The 26,436-nt window shown below is 50.7% G+C and overlaps 1 protein-coding gene across 12 annotated transcripts in view; it reads left to right on the top strand.

Moving 5' to 3' along the window:
* GRAMD1B (GRAM domain containing 1B) overlaps positions 1-26,436 on the top strand; it is a 220,109-nt gene that overhangs the window by 192,348 nt on the left and 1,325 nt on the right. For 7 of the 12 annotated variants that reach the window (XM_012729625.1, XM_012729624.1, XM_012729630.1 and 4 more), the window contains 17 exons: positions 681-765; positions 1,282-1,385; positions 2,120-2,215; positions 3,551-3,631; positions 5,783-5,898; positions 8,587-8,743; positions 9,725-9,911; positions 11,208-11,351; positions 12,231-12,349; positions 12,573-12,715; positions 14,586-14,689; positions 15,219-15,422; positions 16,418-16,508; positions 19,484-19,495; positions 19,837-19,944; positions 20,261-20,378; positions 23,029-23,122. In XM_012729625.1, coding sequence (XP_012585079.1) covers positions 681-765; positions 1,282-1,385; positions 2,120-2,215; positions 3,551-3,631; positions 5,783-5,898; positions 8,587-8,743; positions 9,725-9,911; positions 11,208-11,351; positions 12,231-12,349; positions 12,573-12,715; positions 14,586-14,689; positions 15,219-15,422; positions 16,418-16,508; positions 19,484-19,495; positions 19,837-19,944; positions 20,261-20,378; positions 23,029-23,118 — 1,959 coding nt within the window. In that variant the 3' untranslated portion in view covers positions 23,119-23,122. Of the gene's footprint in view, positions 1-680; positions 766-1,281; positions 1,386-2,119; positions 2,216-3,550; positions 3,632-5,782; positions 5,899-8,586; positions 8,744-9,724; positions 9,912-11,207; positions 11,352-12,230; positions 12,350-12,572; positions 12,716-14,585; positions 14,690-15,218; positions 15,423-16,417; positions 16,509-19,483; positions 19,496-19,836; positions 19,945-20,260; positions 20,379-23,028; positions 23,163-26,436 lie in introns of all 12 variants that reach the window. The other 5 variants (XM_004689155.2, XM_004689156.2, XM_012729626.1 and 2 more) reach the window with 4 other exon arrangements.

Raw genomic sequence — 26,436 nt, 5'->3', positions numbered from 1 at the left:
GTAAGGGTTGGACCACAGCATCTTGTGATAAATGGGACAGATGATGGTTGAGAGCCTCTAGATGCCAGATGCACTTTTAAATTCACTTCTTTGCTTATTCTTGCAGTAGAATAAGCAAAGAAGTTTCTTTTTTTGAATCTGCATCAAAGTGATTCCCCCCCCCCAGTTTGAAATATTCATTAGCATATAACGTTGTGTTAGTTTAGGTTTTAATTGACTTTTTTGAATCTCAAATTTGACACACAACCACTTCAGTCATCATAGCAACTTTTGAGGGGTGCACTGGGTCCAGCTGGGGTACAGGGGAACTCCCTCAGGCTCTGCTTCACTATTAAGGTGGTGCTGTCTGCTGGCAGAAGGAACAGCTGTGGTGCTGGCATGGTGTGGCCCAAGAAACTCCCTGCAGTGGCCTGTCTCCCTTCCCCTTCTTGGGACATAATCTGGGGCCTGCTCAGTGTCTTCTCATTGTGGACACTAGATCCAAAGCCTTTTGCAGCATCAGATTCTCCCCACTGTGTTTTTCCCACTTTGCCTGAGCCTAGGGTCCATGGCATAACAGAGCATCACCGTCCATGGCATAACAGAGCATCATTATAACATCCAAGCAGGCGCTCCAGCGTCATCCTCCCCAGCCTCAAAGAACCTAGGAGCATCTGCTAACCTGGCCCATTGTCATGCAGGTATTAAGCCCCACTTACAAGCAGAGAAATGAAGACTTCCGAAAGCTCTTTAAGCAACTTCCAGACACGGAACGCCTCATTGTTGGTGAGCTGGGCATCTGGGGGTGAGGGAGGAAGTAAGAGTCTCAAGTCTCAGGGACAGCACTCTAACTTCTTCCCCTAAGTAAGAGCCAACCCTGTTAGTTACCTCTAATGGGGAACAGGGAAAGAGGAAGTTTGGGGCGCTGTGGTTTGGGGCCCAAGGCTGCCTATAGGGAATTTTAACTACCACCCCTCTGTACAGATGACTCAGCCGTAAAGGGGCAGGGTGATTATGGATGAAGAAGGGGCTTTCATTGAATTTCACCGAACTTCTCTACTCTGGCTTTCTTACCCGGCTCTGGCAGCTCATCCACTCTTCTGCCCTAGGCAGTATCGTAGCTCACGTCCTGCACGGTCCCGATCATGAAACACTAGGGTCTCTCCACTAGTTCAGATGCCTCCCGTGCCTAGCCAGTGGTAGGCAGCTGGGCTCCTCTCAGGGGTGGGAGGGTGCCTACGATGTAGCGGGTTGCTGAAAGTGCTTTCTGCCCCTGAGCTGCTTCCCCCCATCCCACTACAGATTATTCATGTGCACTCCAAAGGGACATTCTTCTTCAGGGCCGACTCTACCTCTCTGAAAACTGGATCTGTTTCTACAGCAACATCTTCCGCTGGGAAACTCTGGTAAAGACCTGGGTCTGCTGTTCTCCTGGGCTGTCCCCTGGGCTGTGGCTAAGCAGGCTGTGCACACTTTCTACCTTTGGTTGACACCATGCTTTCCCCAAGCCTTTGCATGATTAACAAAAAGCAGTGTGTTTTGCAGGGTAAGATCTCCCTGTTATATCTGCTGCCATGTTGAATGCATTTGCTTTTGGCAAATGCAGGTATGTTTGGCAGGCATCACTGTAGAAGGTGGCAGGGTAGAGCAAAAGGGTGTTGGCCTTGGGACTCAGAACTGGCATCTACACTTTCTAGGATCTGCAGTTGATAAGCTGTATGATTTTAGAGTAGTCTTTTTTTTTTTTTTTTCTCTTTGCCTCTCTTTCCTCATCTTATAAAATAGAGAAGGATAAACTAAATGACTTTCATGGTCCCATTCAGTGACAGTGGTCTATAAAATGACAGATATTAATGGACCTCTGCACATTCATCAGACTGTAGAAATGGGAAGGAAAGCTCTGGATCAAGAATGAAGATATTCTTGGGCTTTGGATGAGACTCAGTCTCTGTCTCACTGGGTGGACTCAAAATAAGTGACTAAGCCAGATGATGTCTGAGGCAGTCCTTTCCAGGTTTAGAGGTATATAGACTGCTCATATTTCCTCTGTCTGAACTGATGCCATGCGGACATTGTGCCTTAACGCCATTAATGCCTCCTCTTGCTTTTTCTCCATCCACTGTCCCTGTGGGGATGTCAGCTGACCGTCCGTTTGAAAGACATTTGCTCCATGACTAAGGAAAAAACAGCTCGCCTCATTCCCAATGCCATCCAAGTTTGCACTGACTCTGAAAAGGTAAGGGGAGTCTCATTTGGATTTTCTACACCTCCTCCTGCCTTCACCCCACCCCTAGTCTGAGTTGCATATCTTTGCTCTTCAGTTGCATTAATATGGATGCCAATAGGATTGGGGTGAGAGTTGCTAAGGTGATGCAGATTATAGGATCCACCTCCATGTGGGGCAGACTGCTTCGAGTCTGAATAGAGGTGGGTGGAGTAGAGAATATTGAAGTTGGAGCCAGTGACCTGACTTCTGGCAAGTTCCGTAACTATCCTGAACCTCAGTTTTCTCACATGTAAAATGGGACCAGCAATACCTGTTTCACCGAGTCTTACAATGGCATGACACGTTTGAAAACACTCAGTTGTAAAGCACTCTCTATACAAATGCTAGTTTTTCTCATCACCTGTCAGTATCAGTATAACTGCCTGTATGTCATTTGGAATGAAGGCTCTGATGGGAAATGGACCATCCATATCGATATGGGAAGAATATGATGAATAAAATTTAAGGTTGACTATAAACACTGTATTATTTGACTTTAACCCAATCCTGAAGACTAGTAGCTTCAGGACTTAGGATGAGCTAGGTTCCTGCTGAACCCCAAGGTCTACAGTTCCCGTGAACTTGGCAGTTCAGTTTCAGGAGCCATGAAACTCTGGAGTCAGACAGTCTTTGATTTGAATTCTGTGCCTGGCACAAGTCAGCTATATGATTATACAATTTCACCTGCCTGTTTCTCTTTATTTGGTATCACATCATGTTTTATGTTGTTATTTTATGTTTGTGTGACTTAAGTGAAGCCACATTTGGGAAGCCCCTGAAATGTGTTCAGTAAAATCCAGTCTACCAATATTTTCCACAGCATGTTAAAAAGAGTCCCCACCAATGTAGGGTAGGGGCCTCTTTCTGTTTGGTCTGTAAGCATGTAGGATAGTGCCTAGCACGTACTAATACTCAGGTATGTGCTGAGTAAATTAATGGGACAGTCAGGGTTAGTTGGGTTTGTCTTCTCCTTCCCTATTGGCCGAGTCACAGCTCACCACTTCCCAGTAGGTAGTGAGGGAAGGAAGTGCTTTATGGAGATGAAACCTTCAAGCCAGAGTGAGAAGCACTGAGGCAGGTGTGTGGGGAAAGTGAAGGACTCTGAGACAGTGAGACCTTAGAGGTCCCAGCTGTGGCCCAGGGTGTGCAGTCCCCATTGCTGGGCCCCCAGGGCCACATAGATAACTGCAACTCAGTAGTATTTAAGGGTGAGATCAGTGACTTTGTTAAAGGAAGGAGCACTGTGTTCCCCTTATATTGGAAAACTCCATAGACATTTCTTGCCATTCTTCTCTTCCAATATAGCACTTTTTCACTTCATTTGGGGCGCGGGACAGGACGTACATGATGATGTTCCGGCTCTGGCAGAATGCTCTCCTTGAAAAGGTAAGTTCTGTCCACCTGGAATGTTCTTTCCTCTCGGGAGTGGGCCTCCCAGGAAGCGTGCTCTTACTGTGGCATGGGCCGGCTGCATAGAAACCCAGTTTTTTTTGTTTTTTTTTTAAAGATTTATTTAGTCATACAGAACTGGGGTACAGGCCAGAGATGCGGAGGGTGATAGGATTCACCAGAGACAGAGTAGGGAGCAGAACAGGTTGACTGAGAAGTACACTGCTGAGGGGAGCAGCGGGCAGGTCAGGAGAGGTCTGCCACGCCATGTGGTCACCTCCGGGGCAGGCAGGGATCAAACTCACGTGGAAGTGGCTTTAGTTTCTTAGTGCTGTGCTTTAACCCACTGTGCCACCAGGGCGGGCCCTAGAAGCCCAGTTTTCCTCGTGGTTCTGGAAACCCCCAGACTGTGGTGAGCAGTGTATTCTTCCACTGCTGTTACTGTCCTGGGCCTGAAAGTAATATTTCTTCGTTGCTGCCTGGAGCAAGGCACTGGTTGGCTTCTGATGTTCAGTCCCACTGTATTAAAAAGCCACCAGGACTTGTTTTAATCAGATACAGTAAGATACAGACATGGAATGGTAACCACACAGCAAGAAGATTTTGTGCTTGTAGGTCCCTGGAGACAGAGCAAGCACCCATGCAGGGCTCCAGGGGGAGCAGCAGTGTGAGATAGAAGGCAGAGAAAGGAGGGAGACCGTAGGCAAGCACCTTTATTCAGCTACCAGTTAATACTTGAATGTCTAGAGAATACCATGAGGTGACATAGATGGTGATGTTGTGGTCGCAGTCCTTAGAGAACCCCCACTCAGTACCCTGAGGTGTTTAGAAAGAGCACTCAAGCCAGAGGAAGAGAAATAAGTTAAAAACCTTATTGTGTGTGTGTGTGTGTGTGTGTGTCATCTGTGTTTTGACCAAACTGAAATCCTGGTAACTGATGCAAGCTGAAATCCCCTGGCGTTATTAGCCACCAGTCACGATAAAATGATACTGTGATTGAGATCCACTGGCAGCTTGGAATGTCCATTAGCAGCTGCTTACTTAGAAACTGTCATTGCTAAGTCAGACAGAGAGATCATCTATGTGGTTCACAAATGCTCTCTTGGACTCACTGTAAGAGTTCAGAACAGAGTCTGCTAATCATGCTTGTCCTCACTATGGTCAGACAAGCTGACCAAGCATTGGTCAGGGAAGGCTGCATGGAAGAGGTGAGTTGTGAAGGAAGGGAGCCAGGGATTGGCAGAGAAGCGGAAGTGTCCCGGGCCAGGTGAGAGGTAGGTCAGAGGTCGGAGCAAGGAAAGCCACATACGGAGAAGGGTGTGCCCTGCTCTGCCTCAGTGAGCCCTGACTCTGCCCTTCGGGGTTGTTCTCCTTAGAGGGGAAGCTGGAACCCTGGCTCCTAGCATCAGCTTCTGACACTGTAGCCTGAAAGCACTCAGGCCCTTTTTCCAATCTATTACTGGGAAACATTCTTTCAGTTTGATTTTAAAAACTGGAACGAATGGGTAGAACTGGAGGCAAGTAGATTCTGCATAAAAGTAAAGGAAAAAGTTCTTATTCAGGAAGTCTCTAGAGAGGGTAAGCTGAGATGCCTTTGAGGCATGAGAACTTCAGCTGCTTCTAGCCACTGTCCAGCTGTGGAACGGCCGCCGTGTGGACATGAGTCAGCAGGGCCCGCCTCTGTTAGCAGAAGTTGTTTTCTGCGGCATGTGGGGAACTGGCTCCAGGACCTCTGACACTCGCTTCGAGTCCAAACCAGGAGCTCTGTGGCCACCTCGGCCCCATGGTAGCGTGGGTTTATGGCGCTTCATGCTGGACCTCATCCATAGGAGCAAGAGTTTGCGTCCTCAAGGGGTCAGTTGGACCCATTATGCCAACCTGAGTGGAGGGCACAGGCCAACCTTCTGGCTTTGCTAAAAGCCATGTTCTTAGGCAGAAGGCTGCTGCTTGCCTTGAAACCTGAGAGGAGGGAGGCAGGGGAGGCAGATGAAGTGGCCATGAGGCACTGCGCTTTGCTTAGTTTAGCCAGGGAGAGTGGAGGAGTTTGGCTTCTCCACCCCTTGAGGGAGACCGGCCCAGCTCACTGCCTGTGTGTCAAGTGGGGCCCCAAGGGAGGAAGGGTCAGAGTTGCTCTGTTGTCTCCTGTAGCCCCTGTGCCCCAAGGAGCTCTGGCACTTTGTTCACCAGTGCTACGGGAACGAGCTGGGCCTGACCAGTGACGACGAAGACTACGTGCCACCCGATGACGACTTCAACACGATGGGGTGAGTGAGGTAGAGGTCAGGCTGCCCAGGCAGCCTCTCTGAGAGGGTCTAGGATGGCAGTGAAGGCTTCCCTGAGGAGTGCCATCTAACTGAAGGGTTGAGGGCGGAAACCAGGAAGGGAGGGACCTTCAGTCAAGGGAACACGGCTGGGCCATATGAACAAAAGGCAGGTAGCAGGAGGGGAGAAAGTTGGGTCGGGCTCCAGATTCTGAAAGCTTTTGCCAACATGATGATGACGGTGAGACACTGGTGGGAAAGCTTTGGGTAGGTGATTGATAATATCTGACTTAATATTTTAGAAATATTTTGAAAGATTTGGTGATGGATCAGGAAAGAACCAGTGGCTTCTTTAAGGCTTTCTTGAATTTGCCAACTAGAAAGTTACAGTTGTTCCAAACTGAGATGATCCATGCTGTAGGTCAAGTGGGGTTTGAGGTGACTCACTCAGTGGAGATGTGATCAGGTACATCTGTGTCTATGAGGGTGGAGTTTACAAGAGATATCGGGGGCAGGGAGCATGAATTTGGGGGTTACTGGTAGGTAGCCATGAGATTAACTGAAATCACCAAGTACCTAAATGAACATAAGACGTTCAAGGCCTGGGCCTCACCAGGCTCACCAAGGAGAAGAAGCAGGGAAAGAAATAATAAAGCCCATTCAGCATGTAATCATGTGACCAAGGGGTACCCAGGACTCCAAACTATTAAGGAGTGTGTGTTTTAAAAGCATTTGGCCATCTGCACAAGGTGAACAGGCTCTTCGTATGAAGGAACTTTATTTGGTTACCTAGAGAGTGAAAAAGAAGAGAGCATTTCACATAGCAGCAAACTCTGAAAATTACCCCTCCCCTCATGGGCAAGTACCCAGGCAATAGGCTTGGCCTGAAATGGGGCAACTGAGGCCTGAAAGCTTGCCATAAGCTTTCTGTACCTTCTGGTAAGGGGTTAGGGAGTTCCCAGAGAACTGAGACAGGAAAGAACCAAAATTCAAATTGTATCAGAGACTCTCCCACAGGTGAAGATAGTGACTGCAGAGACTCTCCCACAAGGTGAAGGTAGTGACTGCCATTCCCTACCAAAAACACTGAAGACCCAGGAGCAGTCTCTCACATGTCTCTTCTTCACCTGGCTCTCCTCCAAGTGCCCCTTTCCCTTTATTCTACCTCCATTTTTTTTTTAAATAAAGATTTATTTCATTTATTTATGCCTACACGAATTGGGTAGTGTAGGCCAAAGATGTGGGGGTGGGGTGAGAGGATTCACCAGAGCACAGTGGGGAGAAGAACAGGTGATTGACTGAACTACACTGCTGAGGGGAGCAGCAGGTGAGACAGGAGAGGTCTGCCGCGCCATGTGAGTCAGCTCCCTGGGTGGGGATCGAACTTGTGCCACAGTGGCTGCAGATAGTTTCATAAGTCCTGAGCCTTAATCTCTTGTGCCATGGGGAGGCCATCCACCTCCATTTTTATGCTCACCTTGCTCCTGCCAGCTGCCCCCATTCAGGAGGTCTGGTTCATGGCATACTGGGCACTTTAATCCAAGGTGGCTGCATGGAAGTGGGAGCATGGAAAATGGCACCGGGTCACTGTGCTGTGGCTCCTCCTGCAATTGACAGATATGCATTCTATAACAAGTGAGGAGGAAGGAACGCTAGGGGAGTTTTGTTTCCTGCAAGCCAAGAGAAGGAAGTATGAAGGAGAAGCAAGTATCACTGAGTCACATGCCACTGCCAGGTTAAGGTGGGAACACGCTCCCCTTACCTGCCAGTGACTATGCAGGCCTAGGCCTCTCTTTTACTTTTCCCTTTTCCTAATAAGCCTGTCCTTTGAAAATAGAAAGAAAAGACCCAAATTGCTGTCAGCATCTTGAGACTGGGAAAGTAGTGGAGGGGTGGTGGTGTGAGAGGCACAAGGGACTAGAAATGAAGGAAAGACCACTGAGTGTGTAATCTGAGGACCTGGGCTTCGCTACATCTCCTGACACTTGATAGTAGCATCATGTTACCTCTGGGAATATCTGTCTGATGATCTCTAAAGAGGCTGAAATGATATATTCATTGTTCATGGACCAGATGAGGCATGATATATGTCCATTGTTCATGGACCAGATGAGGCAGTATGTAGCGTATGAGTCAGATATGGGTGACGACTTGGGTGACTTCTTCTGTGATGCCAGTGACATCCCTGAGGTGTCCCTAGCAACGCGGCTCTTTTATCTCGAGGATAAAGGTCCAGGTCCCGCAGGTGCACAGGCACAGGAATGAACTGGTCATGATCCAGAAGCTAGGCAGTGCCCCCAGGGGACACTCATGTCCAGAGTCCTATTTTAGTCACTGTGTGAGAAATAGACTACCGTGAGATACAGACTGCGTGTTCCACACCCGTATGTTTGTTTGGGTCGTCGTGTTGGAAAATGTAACGATGGAAAAAGGCAGTCTTGGCAAATAATGGCTGAATTTAGGTAGGGATGACTCTAAGAAAAGGTGCCCATAAAGGTGAGTTTAGAGCCTGAAATTGGACATGGAGCGGTAGGGTAAGGTGGGAAGCAGGTTTCAGGGAGGTGATTAGATGATCACATACAAAGCAAGGAAGAAAGCCATGCTTTGGGTGGGTAGACAGTTCTCAGTACTGAGAATAGCCGCTGACCTGGGCTGCGAGGTTGCTAACATGCTTGTGATGTTTTCTTTCAGCTACTGCGAGGAGATCCCCGTAGAAGAGAATGAAGTGAATGACAGCTCATCCAAAAGCAGTATAGAGACCAAGCCGGATGCCAGTCCACAGCTGCCCAAGAAATCTATCACCAACAGCACCCTCACCTCCACGGGGAGCAGCGAAGCCCCTGTCTCGGTACGACAGTATGCCCTTTGTTGCCACCCCCAGTGCAGCCAACTCTGGGGTCCCACCTGCAGAGCGAGTGGCGGGAGGTCGATAACACTGTCAGTCCGTCATGGAGGCCTCCTGCTCCATTCTCGTGGTGTCATCCCAGTGTCCAGAGCTGGTTCTTGGTGCCTTGGGCACCAGAGTTTGGCTTCTGCGCAGAGAAAAACCATTCCAAGTCCGCTGAGTGACTTTGGTGGGCGACTTCAGAGCAGCCCTTCGAGTGAGAACTGGCCCCCCCGGTCTTTCTCTGCCTTGCTCCAAAGTCACTCCTGTGTGACTGTCGGGCTGCAGAACAGCTACCTCTGCATTCATGCGCTCAATCCCTAGTCTGTATGCTCCGATTTTTTCCCCTATGATGCTTGACTTTGCAGAAGAGATAAAAGTGTGAGAAGGACCTCTGTCCTTTGGGTCTCAGTTACAGAGGGGGTCACTGTTCAATGGAGGCAGCATGTCAGTGAACATCCAGGTGAGGGATGGGCGGCATCCTCGGAAAAGGCTCCCAGGAAGAGGAGCCTTGCATTCCAGAGCCAGAGGGGCCAGACCTTATGGTGAACGCACCATGTGATGCCTGCGCTCTGTTTCTGCCTCTGAGGTTATCTTTCAAATGTGAAGAATGACATTTCTTCCCCATCAGGGCTGATGGGACAATGCTGATGAAGTCTTTTGAAATTGCCAGGCAGTACAGTCACAACTCCACATCAACAGCAGTGACAAGGCACGGACTGGCCCTCCTGGGGCTTGATGTGCTATTTAGCAAGCGCTTGAGAAGGGCAGAACCCAAACCATGCTCTGTCATCTTCTTGGCAGAGCTGGGAGGAGCCCCCAGACCCTGTCTCCAGCCTACTTGGAGCACCCATGTAGGGAATGTGAGGGCCCCTGATGTCCTTTGGATAGCAGGCCCAGGCAGAGAGGCCACCCAGTGGAGTGACAGCTCTATGTCCCCTGCAGTTTGATGGACTGCCCCTGGAGGAGGTCCTGGGGGGCGATGGGTCGCTGGAGAAGGAGCTCACCATCGACAACATCATTGGGGAGAAAATTGAGGTCCTTGCACCGGTGGCCTCCCCCTCTCTGGACTTCAATGACAATGAGGACATCCCCACCGAACTTAGCGACTCTTCCGATACCCATGATGAAGGTGGGTATTCAAAAATGGGTGCTGGGTGGCCATTCTGAAGGCTTATGGAGACTGGAGTCAGTCTCTAGCCTCCCAGTGGAAGAGTAGATGAGTAATGGCTTTTCTTAAGGGGTGATGCATCTCTTTTGGGGATCCTCATCATTTCATATTGGTTCTTTTTTTGCATAGAAGAATTGAGGTGTAGGCTAGAGGTGCAGGGGGCTGAGAGGATTGACCAGAGACAGACTGGGGAGCAGAACAGGCAGATCTACGGAAATACACTGCTGAGGGGAGCAGCGGGGAGACAGGAGAGGTCGTCTGTGCGTGTGGGTCAGCTCCCTGGCTGGGGATCAGACTCAGACTGTAGTGTTTCTAGGCTGAGACTTAAGCCCTAGGCCACCAGGGAGTTCCCCCCATTTGGTCTCTCTTTGCTAGACCGATGATGCTTTGTCCTGCCATCCATTCTTCTCACTACATATACCCGCTGTGGGCACTGGCTTGTCCTGCTGCCTCCCTCACTTAGAAAAAGAGCCAGGAGATATTTATCTGCCACTAGGGAAGTGCCAGTCTGCTGCTCCCTAGAAATGGAGTACCCACTCTGTGAGAATAGGCGCTGGCCCATAGGCGCTGCTCCTGAGTTTTTCCCTGGCCTTCTCAGGGTCACCGGGCAAACAGAGATGGCATCCTCTTGAACTCACATCAGTGACTGCACATGCAGTAATCAGAGACTGTGACATACCAGGGGGTGGGGAGGACCACTGTAGCCTGAGTGACTTACCCATTCCCTCAGACACATTTCTCCCGTAGCAGACAGAAAATTCAAGGTTCTTGAAATCATGGGAGAATAGGCTACCTTGTGGAAGGAGAATAGACCTTGTATAGTTAGAGATCAAAGCCCTGCAATTCAGCCCAACCTTAGAGGCTTTTATATAATCATTCCAACTTAATGTCCCTTGAACACAACTATGGCATGGAGTCCAGGACCTTTTTGTTGTCAGTTATGGTTAACTTGGAGATGCTTGATAACTGATGGCGAAAACTCAGGAAGCGGTCATTTACACTTTAGTCTGAAGTTATCTTATTGAGGATGATTGAAAATATAAAAGCAAATAGAATCCTCAGTTCTGCAAAGGCTGGATGAATACATTCCCAATGTGAGTGAGACTGAGCCCCCTGGCCCAGCTGCCCCACTCCATGACCTCCTTTGACCTTTGGTTACCATTCCCACATTTGCCACAGCGCTCAGTGCTTTGGAGAAGTCCCTGGGATCACCTGCCTTAAATATCCCCTGTCTACTTCTCACCCTTTTCTGTGCAGGTGAGGTCCAGGCCTTCTACGAGGACCTGAGTGGCCGGCAGTACGTGAATGAAGTCTTCAACTTCAGCGTGGACAAGCTCTATGACCTTCTGTTCACCGACTCGCCCTTCCAGCGGGACTTCATGGAGCAACGCCGCTTCTCTGGTCTGTTCTTCCCTAGGACTGGTGCTGCCTGTCCCTTGCCTCTTTCTAAGAACGCCCTTCCCAGGGCACCCCATGGTCCAGGAGCCTACCGGCTACTCCTTCCCCCAACAACACAGCTCTATGCTTTCTCACCATAACCAGGCACTCAGTGCCAGGCCCCGAAGGCTGACTGGCCAGCCAGACCTCACAGGATGCACCATCTGGTAAAGAACAGGAACACCTGCTTTATGCCCAGCACACAATGTTATCTCACATTAAACATGAGATTCCACGTTAAATCTGCAGTATTGTGACCCCCAATGCATGAGGAAAATAGAACTCACGCTATTACTGTCTAAGGTCATGCAGGGGCCAAACAGGATTCAAACGCAGGCCTCATGCCTTGCCCCTCTCTGCTCCCCTGTCATCCCCTTGCCTCTCTGCCACATGGCAGGGACTGCACCTTTGGCCGAGCTGCTGAGAGTTGCAGGCTACAAAAAAGCACTTGGACATCAGCTCACCCTTCTGCCAGCAGGAGAGGGCCTGATGTGGGCACCAGGAGGTCACGCCTCAGAGGAGAGGACTTCTCTCAGGATCCCAGGCCCCGTCACAGTAGCTCCAGTGTTGCCAGCACCCCCGCAGGTGGCCCCAAGACCTCCTGCCCCAGCCCCGGGAACAATCAGCATTCTGGAGGCCTGTGGAGAATTTCGGCAATGCTACAATGAGCCTTTCTGCTTTCCCTCCCCCTCCTCCTAGCCGCCTCCCCTGGCCCTCAGGCTCCCATTGGCTTCTTTTGGGGGCCAGGCAGCAGTCAGGAGAAGTTCACTTGGTGGGGAAGTTCAGATATGGAGAGGGCAAGCCTTGTTCCCTCCCTCACTGCTGGCTCCTCTCTACCCTCAGACATTATCTTCCACCCCTGGAAGAAGGAAGAGAACGGAAACCAGAGCCGAGTGATTCTCTACACCATCACCCTTACCAACCCCCTGGCTCCCAAAACTGCCACCGTCAGGGAGACACAGGTGAGTGGAAGGCAGAGGTTGGTTTTAGGGGCAGGGGTTGAAGCCTGCTCTGTTGTGGAGGATCAAGGATCGAGGTTGGGAAGAAGTTTCTGGGTGCAGGTGTCATCTCTGAAGCAGTAGAGTCTCACCTAGAGCGTCCCCTTTCAGAAGTGGGGGTTGGGGGAGGAGACGCCATTTCCATCTCGCTCCTCTACAGTTTGTCCCACTGGCTTTTGCTCCACAGACCATGTACAAGGCGAGCCAGGAGAGTGAGTGTTACGTGATCGACGCCGAGGTCCTCACCCACGACGTGCCCTACCACGACTACTTCTACACCATCAATCGCTACACGCTCACCCGTGTGGCCCGGAACAAGAGTCGGCTCAGGTGGGGGCCCCGAGTGTGTTCAGGGGAGCTTCCCTGTTCCTTACGTCAGAACGTTCACTTGCTCGTGCAGGGTGGGGAGGAGGTTGCCTGAATGGACGTGCTGACTCATTCTTTGTTCCACCTTCTTTCCCAAGCCTCTGGGACCCTGCGCCCTACCTCCCTATCCGAACACGTCATTATTCTCCTCACCCCCCCCACCCCCACCCCCTGCCTCCCTATCTGGACATGTCATTATGTCATTATTCTCCCCCTCCCCCACCCTGCCCCCTGTCCCCTGTGCCACCCTGCAGGTCTCTTTAGTAAAACTTCCTTAGCTTTTTTTTCCTTAGCTGCCTACTAATAGTCTGTAATTTACGAAGCACTTTACCTCCATTACCTGGAGTCTGGAGATGGATTCAAGGAAGTGATTCAGCTCATTTTTCAGATAAGAGAAATGAGGCTCACGGGTCTATTGACTTTGCCAAGTGTCATATCCCCAAGTGAGAGCCAACACCCAGTTCTTAGAAGTACAGATCTGTGCTCTTGCATGAGGCCGCGTCTCTGCCACATCTCTTGCTCATCTTCTGTGAGTCATGGGGCTCTGGAGCCCAGAAATCCCTTCATTCACTTGTTCCTCTCCAGTGCTGAATGGTTGGAATGCTGTCCGTGGGTGGCAGCTTACCCTGCACACCGAGATGCGCGCTAGGAAGGGAGAAGCTGAAACCCTGGCATTTGAAGAGCCTGTAGTCTAAGGGAGAAGTCAAGGCTCACAGCCACAGGATCTGAAAACACACTGTGTGCCTGCACCTTAGGTCAAGTTCTTCTGGTTGTGCAGAGCTGGATTTCACATGTGGTTCAAATCTAGATTGAACTAGGAATTGACTCAAGTGGGAATCCAGATTGCATGGGAACATTCTGTCTACCCACACCTCAGATAGACCCTGCATTTTCTCATCCTCACCCTTAGGAATTTTTTTTGTCTCTTTGTTACTCTGTGAATAGCAAGACCCATTCCCTCTCCTTCCTTTCTTGCCCTCCCTTCTCTGGTCTTCTGTTCCCTCCTCTTCCTTCTGTTCTTCCCCCTCCACAGTGTCTAGTGTTTCACCTGCAGCTTCCTTGCAGCACAGACTGGATATCCTTTCTGTCCTGTCCATACAGAGGTAGCTGGTTGACCTCAGCTACATTTTTACAGACAGGTGTATGACCTCTCCCCAGTCTGCCTCTCCCAACTCAGTGCTCGGCAGGGGGGCAAGTGCTCATGCCCAGGAGAGACATGACTCACATCTGGCCATGGTGGAGGCAGACAGGGGAGGCAGCCTAAACACGGGGAATATGAGCCAGAAACATCTATTGACAAGTGAAAATGAATTTGATGAAAGGTGGCCAATTGCAGAGTTGCTGTGGAGTGGGGGACCTATAAGGCAGGACAGTAGAGACACAGCAGTATGGTGGAGAGAATTCCAGAAAAGAGCAAGAGCCAGCAAGGTCTTGAGTCTCCTGGAGAACACAGGGAACCGGTTGGCACAGAGGGTGCTACTGAAGGTGGATGGAGGGCTCAGACACAGAAGCTCCAGAGAAGTAGAGGAGGACCCCAGGACTGGTTGGCCCCACCGGGAGTGCTCTGGGGGAGATGCATGGTCTCCTGGAGGAGTTCTGGGTTTGGGGTCAAGTTCTTGTCAGCCTTTGGTCTGTTTTAGTATCCTAAAACTCAGTTTCTTCATCTATAAAATGAGGACAAATCCACTAGCCTCATCTACCTCAAAGGGTGACCAGGGAGAGCAGATGATACATAGAGTAGGAAATGACGTTCTGACTTGCTAAGAGATGCGAGACTGCTTTGCGGACGGTCTGACCAGGAAGTAACTGATCTTGTTTCTGGCTTGTTCCACAGGGTCTCTACAGAGCTGCGTTATCGGAAACAGCCCTGGGGGTTGGTAAAGTCTTTCATCGAGAAGAACTTCTGGAGTGGGCTGGAGGACTACTTCCGCCATCTAGGTAAGCGCTGCCGTCACTGTCACTGCTGTGGGTTGGACCATAGAAGCTGGCTGGATGGTATAGCACTCACCATGCAGGGCACAGGGAGCATGGACAACAGTGAGAGAGAATGAGACAGGGAAGGGGTCTCAGGGGGTCTTGGACACAAAATTCAGCATGTATGTGAACATGTGGGTTTTTCAAGAGACTGCCTCATTAAGGGGTCTGTGACCACCCCCTCCCCCACATGACCACAGCCACTAGCTCTGTGAATGCATCCATTAGGAAATGAGGAGAGTCCCTAATTGTGTAACCCAGGTACAGGTCACCACACACTGTTGACCAACCCTGATGAAGTGTTTGGGCTGGGCTTGGTGCCAGCAGTACTTCCTGAGGTCCATCTGCACCCCTGAGGGACCCTGGCCCTGCCAGTCATCTTCCCAGAGTAGTGTGGAAAATGGCTCAGTTAGGAGGAGACAGCAGCTTCTGGAAACCAGTGTATTGGTTTGCAAGTCTAGGCCTCTGATGTGTGGCCTTTTGTCTCGGACAGAGAGCGAACTGACCAAAACAGAAAGTACCTACCTGGCTGAGATGCACAGACAGTCTCCGAAAGAGAAGGCCAGCAAGCCTCCAGCGGTGCGGAGGAGGAAGCGTGCCCACGCCCACCTGCGAGTCCCTCACCTGGAAGAGGTGATGAGCCCCGTCACCACACCCACTGATGAAGATGTGGGTCACCGGATTAAGCATGTGGCAGGTGTGTGCCAGGTTGGGGGTGAGGGGGTGCAAGGTGACTAGGGGCTTTGACTGGGGCTGCAGGCCGCAGCCAAGACTCACCCATCCATAGTGCTTTTGCCCCTTGGGTGGTTCCGATCGTAAATGATTGGCACATGACTCACTCAGTATGAGTTTCTACATTCTCTACCCGTTTCCCTTTGCCCTTTAAGAACCTCAACCCCTGTTTTGCCCCTAAGGGTGTGTCCTACTGAACACCTAACCTTCTCCCCTGATGCCTGCACTCCATGGCTACCAGGTTGTTTCAAGTACACAGCTCCCAAGTTCATGGGAGATGCCCTAGGGAGAAGTCAAAACTCAGACTCCAGAGGGCACCTCATAACTCCAAGTCAGGGAATCCAAGGCAGCCTCTCTCGGGCCACAGGCCCACCCGGGATGTGCCCACCAGACAGTGGACTCCCGTGATTGGGGCCTTAGCGATCTGCTGAATCCCGTGTTTTTTCAACTCTGCTGTGCCATTCCTGGGCGAGTTTCAGAGCTTAATGGCAATAGCAGAGGAGGCAGAGACAGAGGAGAGTGCCCAGGGGGTCACTCGCCTGGCTTCCACGAGAACATTCCCCTGCATGTGTTTCAGCAGAGGGTGTTGAACTAACACTGCATTTGAATAATCGACTCGGAGAACTGACGGGTCTTCTGCCACCTCGTAGCCAGTTATGGGTGAAGTCAGAGCTGAGCACACACTCGCTCTGTCCCTTTCCAAGCTGCAGACCACCTGTCCCGCTGTGTGTGTCCTTGCTGCACAGATCTGTTTCCTCCTCTATGGAGTGACTTTCTTGTTCACCTTGCCTAACTCAACCCGTGACTTTGCCCTTGAGGAGCTAAACTTCCACAGTGGGATGGCATGCCAGCACCGTGAACAGTTCATCACTCCCTCAAGTTCCGTGTGTGACTGGGTCACGTTGGCACTTGGTGCATGCATGGGCCATGCTGATGAAGACCTCTTTATTGTCCCCACAGGTTCCACGCAGACACGGCATATCCCTGAGGACACCCCCAATGGTTTCCACCTGCAGAGTGTGTCCAAGCTGCTGCTGGTTATCAGCTGTGTGTAAGGAATCCCAGGCTCTCTGCACGCCTGCCCTCACTGCCTTCCCTCCTGCCCTCCAGGTCTCTTCAGGCTTGTGAGGTCTTTACAGCTGCCTGGTTGTTTGTCCTTGTTTTCTTGGTGTTCTAGTCTTCTGTCTCTGCATCGGCTGCTCTGGCTGTCATCTCTTGCCTTTCAGTTTCTTTTTTTCTCAATTTTCTTCAGCATCTAGTTGTGCTAGGCCTTGAGCTTTCAGAAGAGTGTGCTTCTTGAAGCCCCTGTGCCCTCAGGAACTCAGTTTCAAGTGGTTAAGACAGGCAGGACATTCAGAACTGAAGGACGGGATGCATACGTCCATAGGGGTGCTGCAGCGCCTCTCCTGAGGCTTCCTTCTTTCCTGAGGGGCGCACATGTCTGCTCCTGGCCCACATAGAGGCAGTACAGTCAGATGGAACCAGTGCCAGAGAAGCATCTGTTGATTTGATTACAAGTAATTCAGAGTAAGTGCCACAACTTTGTAAAACAGCAGGCTTGATAACGTGTGCAGGAGAGTACTAGGCTGAAGGGAAAGGACGTTGAAAGAAAGCAGGGCTGAGGCAGGAGAGCACAGCTCTCTGAAGCCCCTAGTTAGCTCAAGAAGTCTGTGAACCTTCTGGAGCAGGGAGCTGGAACGCTCACAACAGATGGCTCTTCTGCTTCATTCAGCCCTTGCTGGATGGGACGAGGTGAGAGGCACAGGCCCAGGGGCCTGGGGGGATGGAGTCATCGGGTGCTGACTCTGACTAGGTCAGTCTTGCTCCTGTGATCTCACCTCCCTCCCACTCCCAACCTTCAGGTCTTCAGTAAAGCATTTTTGGGGAGGCAAAAGTTGGGATACAACCTTGCCTTAACCCTCAGGAAACACTGAAGGAAGCCCTGGAGTAACATGTGGACTTGCCTTAAAAAAGAAAAAACTCAGTGCGACTACTGAGGGGTGACTGGGCTAGAGGAGAAAGGACTAGAAACAGGGCAGTGGTGTGGCGGAGATGACTGTCAACTCAGGCGAGAGTTGCTGAGCTGATTGGAGGGAAGGCCTGTCAGCCACCTAGCGCTGGAGCAAAGGGAGAGGAGGTACTGGCCGGAGTGTCCGAGGCAGCCGTGTCATTGAGAGAAATCTGGAGCTTGGGGAGAGGTCACCAGAGGAGATGCTGTGAGTTCCAGAGTGCCATAGGTGATCCAGGTGGAGGTGACAGATGGGTGTTTGTGGGTGTGCATCTGGAGCTAAGGAGAGAAGAGTGGGCTGCTGCTGCTGATTTTGTTATGGGCCGCGTTAAAGCAGTGGGTGTAGACGAGATTGAGATCGTCTGAGGTGAGCAGAGAGTGTGAGGAGGAGCATGGGTTTGGGGACGAGCCCCGGGGGCCAGTTCAAGGAGAGGGGCTGGGAAGGATGCAAGGCCCTTACCGGCTGTCCTTGAACGTGTGCCATGCACGCAGAGGTCCTTTCTGCCTCTGGTATAAGAAGCCAAGATATTTTTGCAAAATTAGATATTAAGACAACTGTAACACCAAGAAAACTCGCATGCAACACCATCAGCGCAATGTGATGTGTACCATTGTTCTGTTCAAACTAGCTCTCTGACATTGGTTTGGCAGATTGAAAACTCTTAACTGTGGGTTCCTTCTATGCTGAATCTCTTTCTGTGTTTTGACAAAGCAGAGACGCCTGCACACTGAGTCCGTCAAAACGCACAGTGCTAACTCATCGCGGGGCTTCGTTGGTTTGGGATAAGCACACCTCATCCTTCCCCCCTGCCTTGGGCCTGGCAGGGGTCTGCCCAGAGCCTAGCCCTGGGGCACATGGAAAGGCAGGTCTCCCACCCTGTCTGGCATGGAAATTGGGCTTGGACCTCACCAAGAGCATGCAAAGGCATCCTTTGACCTTTGCTGGACATAGGCAGGATGCTAACACACACCCAAACGCAGGTGCTAAGATTGTGTCCAGCCCTCTCGGAGGAAGTGGCAATGCTGGTAGTCGCGTGTGCTGACGCAGCTAAGGCACTGTTAGTGAAATGCAGCAGCCGGACAGATGCTCACAGGCCCCGGAATCACGGCTGAGTAGCCCCAGAGAACGGCAGCTGTAGGTCTGAGGAACACTCCCCCACCAACCAGGAAGCACATAAGGGAGACGCAGCATCATACACTGACGCTCACGCCCTGCTTGCTGAAGGCACAGGCTGGGTTTCCTTTTTTGGTGATCTTCTTTCCATCTTTGTGTTTTACCTTCCTGTTTCATCTCTTTTCCTGTTGTGTCTCTACCCGCCCCCTTTATGGTAGCTGCTGGAGGGCCCCCACGTGCCCAGGGTTTTTACCCACACGCACTTTCTCACGAGCTCCTAACCCAGGTTGGTATCAGCAAAATGAGGAAATTAATCACAGTCAAGAAATTCCTCCGTGCTGAGCCAGAATCCGTTCCCCATCCTGCCTGTTTCTGCACCCTCCTATTCCCGGGTCGTCAGCTCTGTTTCTGCCTTACATGGTCTTCAGGCAGCTCTGAGGCCGAGTGCCTGTCCGCAGCCCCTCGGGGACTCTGCATCCCCTGCTGGCCCTGGGTTCTCCTTAGCGCCTCCCTGTCTCTGCCCAGTTCTGGCTGACCCCTGGAAACCCACCCCCGTCTCGTGAGCCCTGCTGGACTAATGGCAGCTGCAGCTCATCACATCTGGAAAGCACCTGGACAGAGCTAGGCTGCACTAGCCCTCCCCCCCTCCCCCACAGTGGCCTTCTACCCTCAGCTGTGCCTGAAGGGCGGGTGGTAGGAGGAATTTGTCTTGACTTCTCACCCTTGAAACTCTGTGTTTCCAGTAGCTTCCTCCTGCTCCTTCCTTGCTGGGTCTCCTGTCTGTTGTGTCTTCACTTCCAGTGTTTCCTTCTCCCTGGCTCCGTTACAGGCAGCTTCCCTGTCCCCTGTTCCAATCTGTTTCTAACTTCTGCCTCCTCCCCATTTTTTTCCTCGCTCCCATTAGGATCTGTTTCAGGTACTGGCTCTACGATTGCTCCTTTTACTGCCCTCCTCCCCCTTTCCTCTCCATCTTACCTCTCTTCCCGATGGCACCCAGATTCTGGGTGACTGTATGTCTCCTTTCCACTGGCTTCACTCCCATGCCTCCCCCCAGCTCTCCTGCTGTGGCCCTCTTCCTCCACCACTCTCTCCTGCTGTGTCTCTGGCTCGCTGACTCTCACACCACAATGCTTCTGCCCACCCAAAGTCTGAACAAGAGCAGCCTCTGGGCTGGGGGGTTCCCTGCCTCTGAGGGGGAGCATGCTCTCTCAGAGGGCATCTCATTGCTGTTGCTTTCTCCCTCTGTCTCCTTCCTAGTCTGGTGCTGCTCGTCATCCTTAACATGATGCTCTTCTACAAACTCTGGATGCTGGAATACACCACCCAGACCCTCACTGCCTGGCAGGGTCTCAGGCTCCAAGAAAGGTAATCCTGGCCTCTTCCCCTTGCCACTCCCCCGGCTCCCCAAACCTCCTTCTCTCTGGGCTCCTGCCTCCCTCTCTCCTGTGACTGCCTCGCTGCCCTTGGCTGTGGGATACCCTCTGGGATGAGTCCACAGGCAAACTCTGAAAACTCCCTGTAGTGTGGATCTGCTTCTGATTGGGGGCACAGGGAAACAGGGACAGTGAGCTGGGGACAAAGCACTCTGATGTGACTCTCTGTCCTTGAGGGGTCGGGGAGCACAGGACAGTCCACTGAGCATAACTCCAGCTGCCGGGGCACCCCTTCTTCTACCCCACAGATTACCCCAGTCTCAGACAGAATGGGCCCAGCTCTTAGAGTCCCAACAAAAGTACCATGACACTGAGCTCCAAAAATGGAGGGAAATCATCAAGTCCTCAGTGATGCTTCTCGACCAGGTGAGTTTCCCCACCCCCGCCCCTGTTCTGGGGACAGGGCTCCTCCCCTGGGCTCTGAGCAGGCACACAGGCAGGCACAGCCCTTCACCACCTGCTGTGCCTCACCCTCCTTCCTTCTCCTGCCGGCTACTCTCATTTTCAGGCGGTGTTTGAATGTGTGTTGGAAGCACAGGTGCAGTCCCCAAAGTAATGACAGTGAAACAACACACTGGGTTTGCAGCAGGAAAGCTATAGATGAGGTGGAAGGAGAACTTTTTTTTTTTTTGGAGACCCATAGTCATCTGAGGGACATTTAGAGAGAGAATGTCCCTTTTTATTGAAATGTGCCTTCCCTGGGGGCACTCCTTCTACTTCCTTTTGCTGTACAACCCCTACTCCGCTGCCCTCAAAATGTGCTCCCCAGCACACCGCCTCCTGGCACTCTCCTCAGGGGCATCACTGAAACTCTGGAAAGCTGACTGTGTCTTCTTTTCATAACATCTTCCACTGTTCCTTCTAGAAGCAGATGTGTCTGTTTAAGAAAATCACCCTGGGGTAAAATCAACCATTAACTTACTTTTATTAGGGAAAGGAGTCTCTTCCTTCCCCCAGAAGAACATCTTAGAATAGCTCCCACGTAGTTACAAAGACAGCAAGAACTTACCTTTTCTGTGCAAGAGGATTAAGATCGTAGTCCATGGGTTTGCTCCGTTATTCTTCAAATATTTTTTCCCTAAAGAGTATCTGCCTGATGCTGACCTAAGATGCCAGACCTGAGATGCATTCCTAACCCTGCCACTTGAGGACCTTGAGCTAGAGATTTTATATTAGTGAGCTTCCATGTCTTCCTTTCTAAAATGGGAATTACAATCTTTGCTGTAAGAAACTGCTGTCAGAATTTGATGGTACATGGGAGTCACTGATTAATATTCAGGTTTTTTACCTTTAACTCTAAATCAGGAGTTTGCTTGTTCTGCTAGAGGTGCAGGGGTGAGAGGGTTTATCAGAGACAGACTGAGGAGCAGAACAGGTGGATTTACTAAAATACACCGTTGAGGGGAGCAGCAGGTGAGACAGGAGAGGTCTACTGCGCCACGACGTGGTCACCTCCCTGGCCAGGGATCGAAATCAGGCCTGAGAGGTAATAGCATTAAGACTTAACTCCTGAGCCACCAGGGAGGCCTCCAAGGTGAGAGACTTTTAATATAGCTCTCAAGAGCCAGTTTAACATGTCCAGAGAATCACATGTAGCCATATCATCATGTATAAGGAGTGCAGTTTTAACCCAAAGTGGACTGATGGCACAGTGAGGGATTTGTGTGTCCTGTCACATTAAGAGGGCTGACAGAACTAAAGATCTGTTCAGCAGGAGGGGAAACTGGGGAAAGGAGATACAATTGTATTTAGGTGTTGAGGATTAGAGGAAGAGTGGGAGGTCACAGACTGAATTAGGACAGGATGTTACAGGAAATAGATTTATAAGCCATGAATTAAGACCCTGACTGCTTTTGATCAGATCTGTCCCACGATTGAAAGAGCTACTTTGAAGAACTGGGCAGCACTGAGAGTGTTCAGGGGCTGAAATTAGATAAGGCACTTGTGGATTAAGTGGAGGTAGTGGGATTGGATGAGCCAGTTCTCTTTCAACTCTAGAATTCTGTTGCAGTGTGAGTTCTCTTAAGATTGGGAGGCTGTTAAGATTTATAGTATGATAAATTCTACAAAGATAGAGATAGGTGTTTTATTTCCTTTCCTTTAAAAGGAATTTAAAAGAAGAGTAATAAAACCCTCCGCCCTATAGAGCAGAGACTATAGGAGAACCAGGGAGAAGAGAAGCGCAGGGTAGGCAGAGAAAGCAGCCGTTCTCCAAATCTGTAACAGTTCTCCCCTGAAATGCTAATTCTGCTGAACAGCGCGCCGTACTCGGGAGCAACACCTGTGTGTTCTGGTAGGTCATCCGCTTTGGGATTCTACCACTGGAATCCCCTTGTTTTGACTCCACTGCATAACTTGATCATGTCAATGTGTCCATTCCTGAAAGGAGGGTCTGTTGCCCAGTGACAGTCATTTCAGTGATAGAGGTACAACTGGCAGCCTCAGTCCTCTGCTGGGCACCCAGGGCCTGCTCAGGAAGGGATAAGAGGCGTTACCAGCCCCAGCACACGCGAAGCAAAGCCACTAGAGATGCGAAGCACTGTGAGCCCCAGTGAATGGTGCCTGAGAGGCCAGGAATGCGAGAGGTGCAGGGGAGCGCACAAAGCTTGGGTTTGTCTTGGGCCTCGTAAATGGTGAGCTTGGAATAGGCGAGAGAGAAGATGCCCAGGTGGAAGAGGAGTGTAGCACACTGTGTCTTCAGCAGCAGCTGGGAAAGCGCACTGATGAGTAGAAGACAAGTGGCCATCTCCAGGAGCCCCTTAGTCCGTGGGAGGCTTTGGGACAATTCTCACCTCAGTGATACCAGGGCACAGTCCTTCAGCACCCAGCAGAGCCTCCCTAGAGGTTCCAGCGCAAGGTCGCACACCCCCTTTCTGCCTGGGACTCTGTCTTTGAGATCACCTTTGTTTTTTGGTGCTCAGCTCCCTGTAGCTCTCTGGTGTGGTCAGCGGGCCTTTGGTGGGTGTGGTGGGCACTGCGGGTTGAAGCTCGCTGAGGCAGCAAACCTATCTTACAGATGAAGGACTCACTCATCAACCTTCAGAACGGCATCAGGTCCCGTGACTACTCATCAGAAAGCGAAGAGAAGAGGAACCGCTATCACTGACAAGGCAGGAACAGGGGTGGCTGCAAGAGGCCTGTGCAATACATGTACATAGACCATATAAATATATATAAATATATATATATACAGAATATAAATATATATATATTATATACAGATTTTAAACAGAGATAATGCCTATGTACCAGGGAGAAGGAGCGGGACCGCCCCCTGTGCTGGCCAGTGGAGGGGCCGAGGAGGGCAGGAACCATCTCCTGGCACCCACCGACCACTCCTGGCCCTCCTCCTCCCCCGCCTGTCGTCCCCCACCCCCCACGCACCCCACTTTCCCTCGCTGGCCGTTCTTGGTTCTGAGAAGGGAAATGTTGTTGAGCCAAAGTTATGCCTGTGAAGACCCTGGGTCTTGAAAAGAAGTCTCAAGGGGGCATTGCTTCAGGTGCTTCATTCCCTAATCCCCTTCTGAGTTGTTTCTCCAATGAAAGAGAATCTCTTCTTCCCGACCCGATGCTTCAGATGTTCTGTTGTGAACGAGGAAGCATCGAGGGCAGGAGCCCAATCTCGACTCCACCAGGCAGGCTGCCCCCTTCCTATGGCCCACACACCAAGAGTCAGGTGGAGAGGACGGTGGGAAGCGGGAAAGGCTGCACCCGTGAGTTTGGGTTTGAAGCTGCAGGCCCCTGAGGTCTGGTGTCCGGGACGGTCTCCTCCATCACCCTCTCTTCTCACCTGTGTAGGGGCTGGACCCAATAAGGGCTGGGAATTTCCTACTTGCCCTCTTCCCTTTCTCTCTGGTCTTCTCCCAGGCTGGATCTGGGTGAAGTGTCACTTTTTAGTGCCTAAAGTCCTATTTTTTCTCTGTGCCCTAAGAGCACATTGTTTATTAGCCAGGATGGAGCATTTTTTGATCTTGTTAAACCTCTTTTCATGATTATAAGCACGTCAGCTCTGAGGGGCTCCGAATCCTTCACTTTGAGCTGCCAGCTTGATTTCCAGGTGGAATCAGGGTGTCCTGGGAACTCTAGGGTTTGAGAGAGTGGGTGCCCAGGCAATGTGTGGATGGCAGGGTCTCAGCACAGAGGGCTGGGTGGGCAGGGAGCAGCAGGAAGCAAGCGCTCCATTGGCTGCCCGTCACTCGCTATCAGTGAAGGGCGGCTTTGGTCAAGGAGTCCGCTGTCTGAGACTCTTAGGCTGGGATGATGGAATGGATCTGGCAGAGGTCCATGTCCTTGGGCAGCAAGAAGCCAGATGGAGCTTTCTGCTGCCCCATGCTGCCCTACCCCATGTCCTCAGTTTTTCAGACTTGAAGTGGGGATTCTAGGGGAGGGAGCCAAGCCTCTCAAGTGTCTGAACCCAGAGTTAGGAGATCACTCAGGAGTAGACAGAGGCCTGGGGCTAGGTAGTGAGTCATCCAGGGCCTTTGGACGTTAGCTCTGGAGAACCCATGCATTTATATTACCTCTTAGGGCCCTTCTGGGCACATCATCCTTCATACACCAACTCTTTCTTCAAGTAAGGCCAAGGAATCCTTGCTAGAGCATTCCAAAGGCTCCCCCAAGCACAGCACCTGGAGATTCTCCATCAGGAAAGCCAGTTTGGCAAGGAGAGCTCTTCCAGGTTGCTTGGTCTTCTAGTGGAGGCCTCTTGATAGGAGGAAAAGAAAGGCTTGTCAATGACCTACCCCAAAAGAACAAACTGTATTCTTCTCTTAAAGTCTCTTCTCTTGTTCATCTCACTTGACGGTGAAAAGTTTTTGACTTTTTAGTCTAAGGACCCAGCCTTGTAGCTGCTCAAAGGCAAGAAGAGAGGACAAAGACGTACTGCCCAGGCCATTGCCCAGGGTCAGCTAAAATTAATATCCCTCCCTTCAGAAAGGAGAAGAGAGGATGGAGCTGTGGGTCAACCTGGCGATGGTGCTTCTGCCCCCAGGCCAGTGAGTCACCACTCACTGCGGTTCTGGGATGAGGGCCAAGACTCACAAGCCGAAGGAGGAGTGATGCACACTGCTAGACATTTCCCCTGCTAGAATAGTAGCCGAAGGCTGAAATGAGTCCCAACACCTCTGAAAGCAAAAATGATAAATTCTCTAATTTATTCCATAGACAACTATTTATTTATTTAAATTATTCAGTTATTGAAGGTCCCATCCCTTGGGGATGGTTTTTCTTTTTTTGCTTGGAGCAAAATAATTTGTAACACACAGGCCCAATTACACAGAGTTGTTCTGCTTTCGCTTTTATTCTCAGGACCACTCACCGGGGGAGCAGGTAATAGGGAGGGGGTGATACTCATATGTCTGAGGACCCTCTCATACTTTCAGGTGATTTCAACTAAGGAGACATTGGGTGCACCTAGGGAGCACCCCTCAGGCTGCCTGACACCTGAGAATTATGGATCCCTTGTAGGCAGTCCTTCTTCAGATAGCTGTTTGACTTTCCAACCAAGCTACTATTCAGTCCCAAATAAGAGTTTTTTATCCTTATTCAGTAACATGTCAGAGAAGGGAACTCAGCCTTGTAGGGAAACCCACAATAACATGGTAACTCATGGCCAGATGCTGGCCTGTTGATGTCTGCAAGGGAGCATTAGAGCCACCACCTCTTAGGTTAGCTCTTTCATCAGGGGTTTTTGTTTCCTGTTGTTCACCTAAGAACTTGAGTCACAGGGTTTTTTTTTCTTGAGGATTCATGTGGCAAAACATTGAAGAGTTTGTACTCCATTTAAAATAATTTGTAAAGCTTATTATCCAGGGCCTAGGCTTCCCCTTTCTGTGGAGTAAATGAGAAGGTTGGCCTTGGAGAAACCAGTCATGTCTACAGCTCTCAGTTGTCCACTGGGGCAGGGAAGTGGGGATGAGGATGAGAAAGGGAGTGGCAGGGGAGAGCAGGCTGTAGTGTTCACTATTAACCTAGGAAGGCATTTCTTCCTTCAGTTGGCTCATCTTTTTTGGGAAGAGATCTTCTTTTGGACCTTGTCTAAACGAAGAGGATAATGGCAAGAAACACGCCATCTTGGATTGAGCCATCTTTCATCTTTCATGAAAGCTAAGAAGCCTTTCATCTTTCTGTCCATCCTTCTTGCAAGAGGGAACAGTGGAGAGAAGGCATTTCTGGTTCTAGTATGTCCTTTTGGCTCAGTCACAATCTTGGTGAGGTTGGGATTAGGTGTAAAACCTTAACTAACATCCTTGACTGGCCTAAGAGCAGGGACTGCAAGGAGAAGGGAGAACCAAGAAACCTCAAGAGGATGCTTTGATATAGATTCTCTCTATCTCCCTGAGCCCCACCCACACTCGGACCACGTCTAATACATTCACAGGCAACGTCTCTAGACTGAAATCTTAGAGGCAGAACTAAAGGGAGA

Source organism: Condylura cristata, unplaced genomic scaffold (genome assembly GCF_000260355.1).
Source record: "Condylura cristata isolate star-nosed mole 26May11 unplaced genomic scaffold, ConCri1.0 scaffold00025, whole genome shotgun sequence".
Taxonomy (NCBI): Eukaryota; Metazoa; Chordata; class Mammalia; order Eulipotyphla; family Talpidae; genus Condylura; species Condylura cristata.
Note: the sequence above shows the minus strand (reverse complement) of the source record. Positions and strands in the feature narration are given on the sequence as shown.